The 15,804-nt window shown below is 45.2% G+C and overlaps 1 protein-coding gene across 2 annotated transcripts in view; it reads right to left on the minus strand.

Moving 5' to 3' along the window:
• The window catches only part of SMPD4 (sphingomyelin phosphodiesterase 4), a 181,399-nt gene that overhangs the window by 152,065 nt on the left and 13,530 nt on the right, over positions 1 to 15,804 (minus strand). For both annotated transcript variants that reach the window (XM_063913033.1, XM_063913034.1), the window contains exons 3-5: positions 4,972 to 5,114; positions 1,426 to 1,501; positions 1,219 to 1,327 (exon numbers count right to left, since the gene is read on the minus strand). In XM_063913033.1, the coding sequence (XP_063769103.1) occupies positions 1,219 to 1,327; positions 1,426 to 1,501; positions 4,972 to 5,114 (328 nt within the window). The remainder of the gene's footprint in view (positions 1 to 1,218; positions 1,328 to 1,425; positions 1,502 to 4,971; positions 5,115 to 15,804) is intronic.

The following is a 15,804-nucleotide window of genomic DNA, read 5'->3' on the forward strand; positions in this document are numbered from 1 at the left end:
AGCCCTTTGGGGAGACAGAGGGAGAGTTTGCCAGCACACACCAAAAGCGCTATATATGACAGGGATAGCCTTATAATAAGTGCTCCCTGTATAGCTGCTTTTATAATATAATTTTTGCCACTATTTTGCCCCCCCTCTCTTGTTTTACCCTGTTTCTGTAGTGCAGTGCAGGGGAGAGACCTGGGAGCCGTCCTGACCAGCGGAGCTGTGTAAGGAAAATGGCGCTGTGTGCTGAGGAGATAGGCCCCGCCCCTTTTCCGGCGGGCTCGTCTCCCGCTCTTTAGTGTATTCTGGCAGGGGTTAAATATCTCCATATAGCCCCCGGAGGCTATATGTGAGGTATTTTTTAGCCAAAAAGGTTTTCATTTGCCTCCCAGGGCGCTCCCCTCCCAGCGCCCTGCACCCTCAGTGACTGCCGTGTGAAGTGTGCTGAGAGGAAAATGGCGCACAGCTGCAGTGCTGTGCGCTACCTTTAGAAGACTGAGGAGTCTTCTGCCGCCGATTCTGGACCTCTTCATGTTTCAGCATCTGCAAGGGGGCCGGCGGCGAGGCTCCGGTGACCATCCAGGCTGTACCTGTGATCGTCCCTCTGGAGCTGATGTCCAGTAGCCAAGAAGCCAATCCATCCTGCACGCAGGTGAGTTCACTTCTTCTCCCCTAAGTCCCTCGTTGCAGTGATCCTGTTGCCAGCAGGACTCACTGTAAAATAAAAAACCTAGCTAAACTTTCTCTAAGCAGCTCTTTAGGAGAGCCACCTAGATTGCACCCTTCTCGGCCGGGCACAAAAATCTAACTGAGGCTTGGAGGAGGGTCATAGGGGGAGGAGCCAGTGCACACCACCTGATCGGAAAGCTTTACTTTTTGTGCCCTGTCTCCTGCGGAGCCGCTATTCCCCATGGTCCTTTCAGGAACCCCAGCATCCACTAGGACGATAGAGAAATCATAGGTGTAATGGCTGTAGTTGTCATTGAAAGTGCAATTGCTCTTTTAATCTATTAATTTAGAAAATAAGTACGGTAACTGAAATTCACTAATTAATGCTTATTAGCAAGTGTGACCCAACTTTAAAATTAATTTACTTATCAACCGAATAAAAGACCAACAATAAAATTAACGTCTGCCTACATAGAGCACTTAGTATTTCCTTTTTTCCAACAGACAAGTCTCAGCTATTCTGACACTGTTCCCATACTCTTTCAGAAGCACTGTAAAGGATACTAAGAGCCAAATTCAGACCAAGCCCTCCGGAGGGTGGGAACTTGACCTTGTTATGATAGAGAGGACAATCAGGCAAAACTCTCTCCTGTATAGATGCTCGCACAGGACCCTGGACAAAACAAAACAGGAAAACCACAACTTTAAACCAAATTTTGCTAAATGCTTTGGTCATATGGTAAATTTGTTACCCAAAGAGGGATCACTTACTGGAAGGTATGATACAGGAAAGTCATATCTGTATTCCTCCGCTTGTAGCTTATAAACTAGCTTCATCATGGCACCACTGATGAAAGAAAAGAAAAAAAGAAAAAAAAATAAACATTGGATTATACTCTCCGCTAATTCTGTTTCTTTGAGAGACTCCATGGCAGCCACTACACTGGGAATAGGACCTGTTCCCCTTAGTATAGACTGGAAGTTTTTTCAGGGACCCCGTCTGGCTCCCTATCTGGTCTGATATTTATATAAGGCTCTTCTGCCTATAAGGCCTGTATTTCATTAACTCTTTTAGCCGATGTAATTGCTATTAAGACTACCTTCCATGTTAAATGCTTTAGGTTGATTTCTTCCAGAGGTTCGAATGGAGGACTCATAAAGACTCTTAGAATTATGTTTAAGTCCCAAGGAGCCATAGTAGATCTGATCTGTGGTCTGTCTTTTTATTGCCCGACAAAATCTTTTAACTAGATTTTCCTCTGCCAACCTTGTATCCAGCAAAACACTGAAGGATGAAATTTGTACCTTGAGGGTAGCTAGACCCTAAATTAATCCTTCATGCAAGAATTGTAAAAGTTGTGCCACCTTTGCCTTTATTGCCTTTTTTCCATCTCTGATAAATGCACTAAATGTCTTCCAAACGTCAAGGTGGACTGCTGGGAGCGAAAGGGGCGCGCGTGCGTCGTAAAACGCGCACTAGCCCCAAAGTGAATAGGAGCATCTGTGCGCTTGGCGGCGCATGCGATGCAGCCACGCTCAATGAGTATCATAGGAAGTGTATCATAGGAATTGGAGGGAAAACATATCCCAGATTGAAGACCCATCTCTCTGCCAATACATCTACTCCCTTTGTCCCAGAGACCTGATGTCTGGGGAAAAAAAAAAAAAGTTGACAAATCATTTGGAATATGTCAGTCTTTAGCTCCCATTCTCCTGGTAGCAACTCCTCTCTGCTTAAGAAATCTGCCAGGAAATTCTCCTTTCCCGACACATGACTTGCTGATATTGAGATGGGATTTATTTTCTCCACACTTTGGTTTCTGTATCTTGATACAGCTTTCCTCCAAAAGCTTGATTTGGTATTTCTATGTAATTATTTGAACCCCGAATCCTGAGTTGGTTCTATCTGGCTCTTTTTCCAGTTTACAATCCAGCCGGTTTTGTGTAGAAACTGTACTGTCTGATACATTTCTTTCCACTATATCTTTTGTTTTCCCAGAAATCAATATGTCGTCCAAATAGGGCCATATTGGAATTCCTTTCCTTCTTAGATGGATCATTGATTGTTAGTATTTTCGTGAATATCCTTGGGAATGTGGACAGGCCAAATGGTCGTCAAGTGAACTGGTAGTGTTGCTTGTTGACACAAAACCTCAAATCTTTGACACTCGTTTTTCACTGGTAAATGAAAATAAGAATCTTTCAGGTCTATTGAACTTAGAAAGTCTTCTTTTTAGACCTGCTACTATTGATTTCATTGTCTCCATATGGAACTTCCTTGTTCCTATATGTTTGTTTAGATCTTGTAGGTACAATATAGTTCTGAAGTCCCCTGATGTTTCTTTTACTAGGTACAGACATGAAAAGAAACCTGTCTTCTAATCTTCTATTGGTACTCTGTTTATTGCTTGAAGTTTTATTAGGCTTCTTAAACTGTCCCATATTGCGGTCTTTTCTGGATTTGTGACTGGCGTCTGCGACTGTACAAATCTGTTCTTTTTCAGCTTTCTTTTGAATTCCAGGTAGTAACCTATTTCCAATGCCCATTTGTTTTCTATAAATTGGGCCCATTTTTCGGGATGTAGTCACAATCTCGGCGGTCGGGATCCCGTCGGTCAGCATACCGAAGCCAGGATTTCGGCCACCAGAATGCTAGCAGGGAGCCAAAGGCTACTCCAGCTCGTGGGTGTCCTAGTAAAATTGTCGTCTTAGACATTACCTCTGCCACAACAGCATCCACCTTGGGCAATGCACACCACTTCAACGGGTGGTCTTCTGTTTGCCGGTGGCCGGGTTCCCGACGACCAGCATACCGGCGCCGGCATACCGATATCTTTTCTCCCTCTTGGGGGTCCACGACCCCCCTGGCGGGAGAATAGATAGCGTGGCACGCATACCGTGCCCGTAAGGGGCTCATTTGCGCTCGCCCAGCTGTCGGTATGCCGATCGCCGGGAGCCCGGCCTTCGGCATACCCTACTACACCCACTTCAGCAACTCATCTTTAAATGGGTACATCTGATCAATACAATATAGGTTACCCTGGTCTTTCTCCACTCATTAAACACAATGTCCTTCATAATTTTGTGAACAGGAAAACTCTGCTGTAAATCTTTGTAATTCGTTGTCAAAAATGCTTTTTAACATGCTTTCTACTATTTCCATATTAAAAGACCTGACGTCTTCAAGTATCTCCTGACTCACTAGAGAAGTCATCAATTTCTTCCACAGAATCATATTCAGGTGACACCATTATAATCCAAACTAGCACCAGACCTAGATCTTTTACTTTTCTGTAAAGTTAAGATTTCTTCCTTACCCGATTTTCGCATCCAATCCATCAACTTAGACTGCTGTGTAGGAGTGGGATTCTTTTGCACACAATCTTCACAAAACACAACATCATCTTGTGTTCCTGAGAACGACTTATCACATGCTGCACAAACACATTTCAAATGCTTTTTCTTCATCAGCTTCTTCTTAGGCCAAGTATTAGGCACACTAACAAAAATCCTAGAATCACTAACTTTCTTTCCTAAAATTGTGTTTAACAGCATCCCTAGAATGGCTTACCTCAACTGGGCACTACTTAGCTGTTCAGATGGGGCTTCAGCATTATTTCCTGCAGTTCTTTCCATTCTGGAGGGAAAGGTTAGCATATAAGCACAGCGGTGCTCAGCACCATTTTAAGAGCCTCTGACCTCTTTGAATATGCGCAGTCCGCTGCCGCACAGCATTCTGTTAGCCGCGTCACATGGTTTCCGGCAGTCGTACATGCGCGGTCCGTACTTCCGGACACTGCGCCATCTTGGATACTGGCTCAACCAGCAGCTAACAGAAAAAAAGCCTGTCTACAATAAGGGGAACAGGTCCTATTCCCACTGTAATGGCTGCCATGGAGGAACGAAGAAGAGAGAGAGAGAGGCTGGTTACTCACTGAGCCGACAAATTGGCCTATCCATTGGTAAAAGTGTATGTGCAAATGATATTTTGCATACACACTTACCAATCTGCCGCCCGATAAGTCTGGCAGCAGAATCATTTGAATATGCCTGCTCACTTATAACATATTTAATTGACTGCTGCAGCCGACCTATCACACCATCAGTGGACGGCGTACATACAGCCAGATGTACCTATATAAATGGATGATATATCGGCTGTGCTGCAGGGCCAACCCGATATGCCTTCAAAGATATATTGGTTGTACACAGCCGCCGATCCACTAGCGATATTTTATTACTCGATTTATCAAGCGATATATCATAGTGCAAATGCAGTCATAGAGTTAAGTAACAAACAAATGGAGGCAGACTTACGCGGGATCTAAAAATTCAAGAGCAGTATGGAACTCCAAAGGAGTTGTTCTCTCCTGCAGACATCTTAGGTTCCAGCCTACGATGCTGCCATCCAGGCTGCCAAAGACCAGCTCTACTAGCCATGGAAAGATGGCATGCAGCTCCTAAGACAAGAAAATGTGTTTATTCAAGCAAAATGTGTCCCTATCCTCATATTACAAATCATCTACGACTAAAAGCTAGAGACATGTTCTAGAAAAGGCTGTGCTGGAAAGGAAAACATTGAGAATTTATTAGATATTTAAGCCACTGCTTTTTCAGTCATCATAAAAAACATAGATTTCTTTTTCTAAGGTTTAGCATGTCAGTTTACCTCCAAATGCCTTGCCAGATCAGAAGTACATAAACTAGAATCCAGGGAGGCCCATTAGTGCCACTTTACATGCCAAAGACTCCAACCCTAAAGGTCTAGGCCCCTGTAGCCCCTAGTAACACAGCAATGTCAGAATTGCTGAATAAAGAACACAGAACTTGTTATGGAAAGCCATAAATCTTAGGTTTATTAGATGGTTGATAATTAGTTCAGATGTGTAAAAATTTGTTATTTGAAAGCGTGCATACTTTCTTGATAAAACAAAACTGTGCTTTTCAAAAGTCTAGAAATCCGCAAGCACCAGCAGGTTTGTTCTGCTGGGGCGCAGGCTGCTGGCAAGCCTTATAGTGGCAGCGTGCAGCCATCTGCACAGTTTGCACTACTTGTTTGTGACTGGTCTTAATTCGTCTCATCCGTAAAGCAAAGTGAAAAGAGGATTTTGGTACTTACCGATAAATCCATTTCTCTGAATCCTCTAGGGGACACGGGAGTCATATACAATAGGGGTGTGAAGCTTGCAACCGGAGGTGTGGCACAATCTAAAAATTAGCATTGGCTGCACAGCCGGCTCCTCCCCTTCACATCCCTCATCCCTCAGTTTGGAAAATTTGACCGAGAGGGGAGGACATGAAACTAGAGCACATGGCGAGGAACCGAACCGTACCACATATCAAACAGCTTCCGAGTAATTCTTAACAGAAAAACCAACGATGTTTGCACAAACTGTTTGAACAAGAACCTTGAACACAGCAGGTTGACAGCACCGAGGCGGGCGTCCAGTGTCCCCTAGAGGATTCAGAGAAATGGATTTATCGGTAAGTACCAAAATCCTCTTTTCTCTTTCATCCACTAGGGGACACTGGAGTCATATACAATAGGGGACGTCCCAAAGTTATCCCCCAGGGAGGGCGTGCTGTCAGTGGTCTGCAAAACTAAACGTCCGAACTTAAAGTGTCCGGACGCAAAGGCATCAAACTTGTAAAATTTGGCGAACGTGTGGGTTGAGGACCACGTCGCCGCTCTGCAAAGTTGAGTAGTGAAAACACATCTGACGGCCCTCCACGAGGCACCCATTGATCTGGTAGGAGCACCCGTATGAGCCGGAACCTGTTTGCCACAGGAACCATAAGCTTGCCAAATGGCAAGTCGAATCCATCGAGACAAAAGCATCTTAGATGCTGGCCAACCCTCATAAAGAACAAACAATGGTCCGACAGTTTGAAGGCCGACGTAACTTGTACGTATACCCATAAAGCTTGGACAACAGCCAGACACATCCCCATCTGTGAGACTCTGAAAAGATGGGACCACAATTGGCTGGTTTACGTGAAACCCCGAAACCACCTTAGGAAGGAAACCTGTTCTTGTACGGAGTTCTGCTCTAACCCCATGCGACATTCAAAGGACTCTTACACGATAGGGCTCCCAACATAGAAACCCGCCTGGCCGAAACCAAGGCAAGCAATAACGTGACCTTGTCAAAGATATAGTTCAGCTCTATTTTTGCCAACGACTCAAACGTTGGAGATCTGAAAAATTCCAACCCAAATTACAGTCCCATGGCGCATTTGTAGGGCGAAAAGGGGGTTGTATGGATGTAGGCACCACTTTCCCGGATGCATGTCCTGGCAGTTGAGATCATCTGCTTCCCTGTTTTCCACACCTGGAATGAACACTGCCGAGAGGATGATGTTTCGCCTTTATGCCCACAACAAGATCTTTGTGGCTTTCATTAACGCCATCCTGCTCTTTGTTCCCCCTTGATGGTTTATGCAAGCAGTCGTCGTGACATTGTCAGACTGTATCTTTAAGTGTTGACCCATGACTAGGTCTGCGGCTAAGAGAAGCGCACCGCCAACTGCTCTCAGTTCGAGAATGTATTTGGGCAGGCTGCCCTTCATGTTCTAAGCCCGCAATAACTGACTGGATTTATTCCATCTTGAATCTGCAAACCGTTAGGACTTTGTACCACTAGGACGGCATCCCAACCTCTGAGATTGGCGTTCGTTGTCAGGATCCTCCAATCCCAAATGCCGAATCTCTTGCATGCTGCGAGATTCTTGTGCAACGACCACCAAATCAGTAGGTTCGTATGTGTGGTGGAAGTTGGATTCTTCGATGTAGAAGCCAGTGCGAATCTGCTCCCTGAGCAATGAGTTTCATCTGGAATGGTCGGGAATGAAGTCTGCCGTACCAGAGAGCTGTGAATGACGCCACCCTCTTCTCGAGAAGTAGCACACAGAGGTGTAGAGAAACCGTCTGTGTCCTTAGTACCTGAGCCAGTAACCTTTGTGGGTCCTGGATCTAGTGCTCTGGTAGGAATACTCTCAATTGTATAGTGTCCAAGATGAGACAGAGGAATTGAGTCCGTTGATTTGATTACTTTGATGAGATGCTGAGCATCCTTTATCAGCTGTTTCTGAGATGAGGTCTATATCAGTAGATCGTCTTGAGAAGGTATGATCGTGACCCTCAACTGTCTCAATCCTGTCACCACTATTGTTATGATCTTTATAAAGATTCTTGGGGCTGATGATAGACCGAATGGCAGGGCCCTGATTCGGTAGTAATTCCACACTGGCGCAAATCTTAAGTAAGCTTGGTGAGGGGTCCAAATCGGAATATGAAGGTATTTTGCATTACCAAAAGTTTTGAATAAAATCTCGTTCCCGTGAGGGTCAGGGACTGGCGACCTAAGCCTTTGTATGAAGGAGTCTTTGAATTTGCCTTCTGCAACGCTCGTGCTCGCAATGGGCACCTTAGGCCCTCGCACTGCTAATAAACAGCCTGAGTGTACACTCCTGTAACTCTATCCTGTAACCCTGGGAAATATCTGCTGACCCAGACGTCTGGTGATGTTTTGGCCCAGACGTCCCCAAGGTGGACCCTAGGTGATCAGGGAGACCGTCATGCTTTTCTGGTGTCGACTGTCTTCTGGCTAGGTACGACAGCGATCGAATGAACTTAAACACTGGTCCCGAGCAACCTCCTCTAACGTGTGAAGTGGTGCTTGAGTAAGAAATAGGTAGAACGGTAGATTTCACTGCAGTTGCCTGTAAAAATCTACTTGTCGAACTCATGATATAACATCTAAACCCCAAAATGGAATAGCCTCTACTCCGGGAATCGGAGACCACTAGCCATTCTCTGAGCCATAAAATTCTTCTAGTGGAAATGGCCGAAATCGAGATGCGGGACGCTATTCTACTAGCGACCCTTGAAGTCTGACACATATAAGTCGCTGATTTTCGAATATGCTCCGCTAACTGAGAAATTTCCTCTAGGCTACTGTCTTACGCCCAGCCCATGCGACAAATGTGCTGTTATAAAATGATTTTAATGCAGTGTGCACCCTGCGACATGACGTATCCTTTAAGGCGGTCACTTTAGGTATAGGTGACATTGGTCAACGAGGAGAGGGATACGAATAAATTGAAAACTCTCTGGTTCCTGAACTCCTTACGTCAGGAAGCGTAGGATCTACATAACCGCTTTTATAAGGGAATCTAAGTTCCTGATCTAAGGCAGACTCAATTATCTCGCCCTTTCATCTATATTAAGACCCTCATCCTCCTTCGTGTAAGATGGGGAGGGTTCTCCGAAACGCCCTGCTCACATTGCATAATGCCTGTGCAGGAGGGATTAAGTTAAATCAGAATACCTCCATGGCCTTTGATAATCCCTCAGCCCCTTTGACTGCTGTTTGCGGAATTTTGACATTGCTTTTGAAAGCTTTGTCAGAGCTTGACCGTGGCGGAACCTTGCTCCCATGTTGAGCGCCTTTAAATAAACAGGAAACGCATACCCGGGAGTCACCCAAACTAGCGCTGATCTTATTACAGTTTGTGCACACATAGTAAGCTCTTGGTAAGTGCTTTTAACATTTGAAGCCGTACCCCAGAGAGTGCTCCTCAGTGCTTTCCACCTTTATAATAGGAACAGAAAGACCGTAACGGGTGTTTTTTTTCTTTTTCTGACAGGTATTTTGAGATGCCTGTTAGGGCTTGCTCCCATGACATTGGCGGAGCATTCCTCCCGTGCCGGGCGCCCTTAACTAGACAGGCCACGCATAGCCGGGAGCCGCTCACCCTCTTACTAAATTTTGTGCAAACATAATCAGTGTTAGTGTTGGTGGTAAGTGATTCTTTTAAAGACCGTACCCCATAGAGCGCTCCTCAGTGCTTTCCCCCCCTTTTATTAGGGACAGAAAGACAGGAACGGGTGGTGGGAGTAAAGGTATACTGGATTCATCTAGCTGGATCTTACTAACCAGTACATACAAAACACAAAAAAAATAAAAATTAAGAATAATAATATTAATAATATCAATAATAATAATAATAATAATAATAATAATAATAATAATAATATCACCAGCCACGTTGCAACCCTCGCACCCTCAACTGTATTTCAGTTCTGAGGTCGGGGTTGTGATCCAGTCGTTCCCATCATGTCATCAGGATCTTTAGTTTAGAAGTCCCTTGAAAATCTAAAGCATAAAAATGCCTGTCATCATACATTTAAAAAATCCATTGCAGCAGAGTCCTATTGCTCCAGCAGAGGGCGCTGTAACTGGCCAGGAAGTCTACCTATTTTAAAGTTAAAAACGCCGGAGGATCCATTTGGCGCCTCTATTCTTTAATAATGGCCGCCATTATTTATTTATATATATATATATATATATATATATATTACTAAGGCTCCCTAGGGTCCCTCTCCCCTCTTAACGGCTGCCCCCGGTCGGCCTTATTAGAAAAGGGTCCTGCTTAACTAACAGTTGTCGTCCCCCTCAGCCCTCCGCTGGCGGCGGGAAGGGACGAGGAACCATCTGAGCGGGCGGCTGGACGTACTTTCTAAGCGCCCCGTTTACTGACAAGCGCGTCCGTCTTCCTCTGACTGCCGGTGGGAGAGAGAAGAGTGAGAGCCCAACTCTGCGTGCGGCGGGAGGACAGCGCGCGCGTCCCCGCTGTATGCGAGGACGCCGCCGCTGACAGCCGCGATTAGCCTCCCCCAGCCCTCCGTTGTCATTAATGCGGCGGGAAGTCAGTGCGCTTCCTCGCTGTAGAGGAAGGGGAGGCGCAGGGGAGCTGACCTTTATCGGGAGCGCTGGCGGCGGTGTTTGAGCCCGCGCTGTGAGATGGAGGTGAGGTGGGGGGGGGGGGGGGGGGAGGAGGCGGCGGGGGAGCTGTGCTGCTAGTGTGCCAGGACCTAAGTTACAGGGAGCCTGGATGCAGCAGCGTGTACACCTATTAGAAGAAGTCTAATAGCCCTTATATCTAAGGTCCATAAAATCACCAGTGCTCACTGCCCTTGGAAATGCTGACTCTGTGCTCCGGATTTTCCATAGAGAGATGCAGATTCCTTTATCTGGGATCCTTGTCTCTCCATTCTGAAAGCCTTTATCCCCTTTTATTAGGTTGACATAGCTTAAAGTATTTAGGTAGAGCCTGCACCCTCCTTTGATGTAGGTGGGATTGGGCATTGTTTTACCTCTTGTAAAGCCTGCACCCTCCTTTTAGTTAGGAGGGATTGGGCCAGTCATCAAAAGACAAAAGAAATAATAAGAATTTACTCACCGGTAATTCTATTTCTCGTAGTCCGTAGTGGATGCTGGGACTCCGTAAGGACCATGGGGAATAGCGGCTCCGCAGGAGACTGGGCACAACTATAAAGAAAGCTTTAGACTACTGGTGTGCACTGGCTCCTCCCACTATGACACTCCTCCAGACTTCAGTTAGGATACTGTGCCCGGAAGAGCTGACACAATAAGGAAGGATTTTGAATCCCGGGTAAGACTCATACCAGCCACACCAATCACACCGTATAACTCGTGATACAATACCCAGTTAACAGTATGATAACAACTGAGCCTCTCAACAGATGGCTCAACAATAACCCTTTAGTTAAACAATAACTATATACAAGTATTGCAGACAATCCGCACTTGGGATGGGCGCCCAGCATCCACTACGGACTACGAGAAATAGAATTACCGGTGAGTAAAATCTTATTTTCTCTGACGTCCTAAGTGGATGCTGGGACTCCGTAAGGACCATGGGGATTATACCAAAGCTCCCAAACGGGCGGGAGAGTGCGGATGACTCTGCAGCACCGATTGGGCAAACTCTAGGTCCTCCTCAGCCAGGGTGTCAAACTTGTAGAATTTTGCAAATGTGTTTAACCCCGACCAAGTAGCTGCTCGGCAAAGTTGTAGAGCCGAGACCCCTCGGGCAGCCGCCCAAGAAGAGCCCACCTTCCTCGTGGAATGGGCTTTCACTGATTTAGGATGCGGCAGTCCAGCCGCAGAATGTGCAAGCTGAATCGTACTACAGATCCAGCGAGCAACAGTCTGCTTTGAAGCAGGTGCACCCAACTTGTTGGGCGCATACAGGATAAATAGCGAGTCAGTCTTTCTGACTCCAGCTGTCCTGGAAACAGACTTTCAGGGCCCTGACTACGTCCAACAACTTGGAAGCCTCCAAGTCTTTAGTAGCCGCAGGCACCATGATAGGTTGGTTCAGATGAAAAGCTGATACCACTTTAGGGAGAAACTGGGGACAAGTCCTCAATTCTGCCCTATCCATATGGAAAATCAGATAAGGGCTTTTACATGACAAAGCCGCCAATTCTGATACACGTCTGGCCGAAGCCAAGGCCAACAACATGACCACTTTCCACGTGAGATATTTCAAATCCACGGTTTTTAGTGGCTCAAATCAATGTGACTTTAGGAAATCCAACACCACGTTGAGATCCCAAGGTGCCACTGGAGGCACAAAAGTGGGCTGAATATGCAGCACTCCCTTAACAAAAGTCTGAACTTCAGGTAGTGAAGCCAGTTCTCTCTGGAAGAAAATCGATAGAGCCGAAATCTGGACCTTAATGGAACCCAATTTTAGGCCCATAGTCACCCCTGACTGCAGGAAGTGCAGAAATCGACCTAGCTGAAATTCCTCCGTTGGGGCCTTCATGGCCTCACACCACGCAACATATTTTCGCCAAATGCGGTGATAATGGTTTGCGGTAACTTCTTTCCTAGCTTTAATCATTGTAGGAATGACTTCCTCCGGAATGCCCTTTTCCTTCAGGATCCGGTGTTCAACCGCCATGCCGTCAAACGCAGCCGCGGTAAGTCTTGGAACAGACAGGGCCCCTGCTGTAGCAGGTCCTGTCTGAGCGGCAGAGGCCATGGGTCCTCTGAGATCATTTCTTGAAGTTCCGGGTACCAAGCTCTTCTTGGCCAATCCGGAACAATGAGTATAGTTCTTACTCCTCTTCTCCTTATTATCCTCAGTACCTTTGGTATGAGAGGAAGAGGAGGGAACACATAAACCGACCGGTACACCCACGGTGTCACTAGAGCGTCCACAGCTATCGCCTGAGGGTCTCTCGACCTGGCGCAATATCTTTCTAGCTTTTTGTTTAGGCGGGACGCCATCATGTCCACCTGTGGCCTTTCCCAACGGTTTACAATCATTTGGAAGACTTCTGGATGAAGTCCCCACTCTCCCGGGTGGAGGTCGTGCCTGCTGAGGAAGTCTGCTTCCCAGTTGTCCACTCCCGGAATGAACACTGCTGACAGTGCTAACACGTGATTTTCCACCCATCGGAGAATCCTTGTGGCTTCTGCCATCGCCGTCCTGCTTCTCGTGCCGCCCTGTCGGTTTACATGGGCGACCGCCGTGATGTTGTCTGACTGGATCAGTACCGGCTGGTTTTGAAGCAGGGGTTTTGCCTGACTTAGGGCATTGTAAATGTCCCTCAGTTCCAGAATATTTATGTGCAGGGAAGTCTCCTGACTTGACCATAGTCCTTGGAAGTTTCTTCCCTGTGTGACTGCCCCCCAGCCTCGAAGGCTGGCATCCGTGGTCACCAGGACCCAGTCCTGTATGCCGAATCTGCGGCCCTCTTGAAGATGAGCACTCTGCAGCCACCACAGCAGAGACACCCTGGTCCTTGGAGACAGGGTTATCAGCCGATGCATCTGAAGATGCGATCCGGACCACTTGTCCAATAGGTCCCACTGTTCTTGCATGGAACCTGCCGAATGGAATTGCTTCGTAGGAAGCTACCATCTTTCCCAGGATCCGCGTGCAGTGATGCACCGACACCTGTTTTGGTTTTAGGAGGCCTCTGACTAGAGATGACAGCTCCTTGGCCTTCTCCTCCGGGAGAAACACTTTTTTCTTTTCTGTGTCCAGAACCATCCCCAGGAACAGTAGACGTGTCGTAGGGATCAGCTGTGACTTTGGAATATTTAGAACCCAGCCGTGCTGTTGTAGCACCTCCCGAGATAGTGCTACCCCGACCAACAACTGCTCCCTGGACCTCGCCTTTATCAGGAGATCGTCCAAGTACGGGATAATTAAAACTCCCTTCTTTCGAAGGAGTATCATCATTTCGGCCATTACCTTGGTAAAGACCCTCGGAGCCGTGGATAGACCGAACGGCAACGTCTGGAATTGGTAATGACAATCCTGTACCACAAATCTGAGGTACTCCTGGTGAGGATGGTAAATGGGGACATGCAGGTAAGCATCCTTGATGTCCAGTGATACCATGTAATCCCCCTTGTCCAGGCTTGCAATAATCGCCCTGAGCGATCCCATCTTGAACTTGAATTTTTTTATAGATGTGTTCAAGGATTTCAAATTTAAAATGGGTCTCACCGAACCGTCCGGTTTCGGTACCACAAACATTGTGGAATAGTAACCCCGTCCTTGTTGAAGTAGGGGCACCTTTACTATCACCTGTTGTGAATACAGCTTGTGAATTGAGGAAATGAAGACTGGCGCTAATGTGTTTCTCCAATAATAATGAACGACTGTGGATCAGTTTAAATAAAATAACATAAAATTTATTACCTATACATCACAATTTAAAAACTGAAAAACATCTGAACATATATGTCATATATAAAATTGAGGCATATATGGAGCTAAGAAATATTTAAAGGTGGCTGCTTTCAGTGTCCACAAATGGATCCCGGACTGAGTGCCTTGTGCAAAGTTCTCTAGTAGGAGGAAATGTGTGCAGCTGGTATTACCCGTATTGATGGAGACTTCCAAAGGTTTTTGTTGGTTTTTTCAGCAAGCAAGCTGTAGTGATGAAACAACCTGGGTCTCTCCCATCGATGCTGTGCATGTAAAATTCCTCAGAGTTCCAAACGGCAAGTTTGAACGGCAAGTTTAAAAGTCCATATCTGGATCCGACTTGAAAGTGGAACACTTGTGGTGGTAGTCGCAGCTTCAACACTTAACGCGTTTCCCTAGGTAAAGTCACCTAGCTTCATCAGAAGTATGGCTCCATCTGATTTTGGGATCTATTTATACCCCATTTGATAGCCTGATGCCCCACAGGTGTGATGTAGTAATTTTCAATAATCCACAGTCTTGTTAAAAATACAAAAATTATATAAATAATGTACTCATGATATACATAAGAAAGGATGGGAGGCAAACCCACATGAAATAGAAGTCTCAAAAGCAACAAATCAATAGAATACATATCTATGATAAGGAGGGTCAAAGGTCAGTGTCGTCACATGACTCACCCCCTATATATAAGTGACCACTTTTAATCAAATGAACTGATTGTATAAACTTCATTCCCCCAGTCACTGGGATGATAGTGTCCCCATAATAATTCTAAACTCAACTGGAGTCACTCCACGGCTGTACAGCCACCCTAGGGTATCGACAGAGTTGTGATGACTGAGGTCTAACATATCTTAATATTTTCAGTATTTAATATACTTAATTATCTTCTGGACTCAATATGAGTCAGTTTTCTCTATTGAGTATACATAATCAGACACCCATGAACGGGACAAATCTATTTATAAACGTAATGAATGTTATTATTAAATAGATCAAAATTATGTTTCCTTCTCCTTTTTTTCAGAGTTCTTGAGGGCTAAAATTTATATATATATAAAAATAATAATAATATATTAAAAAAAAAAAAAAAAAATATATATATATATATATATATATATATATATATATATATATAAAATATATAGAAAATAATAAAATAAACAATTAAAAATAAACAACAGAAAGTAACACAATAGTATTCAGGTGTCTCCCATTTCAAGGGATATGAGTGATATGATGTAATATTTGTCATTATTTATTACGTAAGGCTTGATGTGCACAGCGAGTGTTCAATATATGATTACACCTGGTCATGTGGGCGGTATAATAGTATGATGCTGACGTTTATAGCATATATATATTATATATTATATAAAAGAGTTATTAGCCAATGTAGACATAGTGATCTTATTGTAATAAATATATGTGTATATATCCATGTATAAAGTGTTTTTGATTAGTCCATCAGTGGTAGCACTTCTGTAGCAATATAACTGTAAGTCTTCTGTAGCAATATAACTGTAAGTCTTTTGTCATGACACAGCGGCATGATTGCTACGTACATCATGCGGGCGTACGTCCGGGTAACATAGCAACCAGCCT

Source organism: Pseudophryne corroboree, chromosome 1, assembly GCF_028390025.1.
Source record: "Pseudophryne corroboree isolate aPseCor3 chromosome 1, aPseCor3.hap2, whole genome shotgun sequence".
NCBI classification, from domain to species: Eukaryota; Metazoa; Chordata; class Amphibia; order Anura; family Myobatrachidae; genus Pseudophryne; species Pseudophryne corroboree.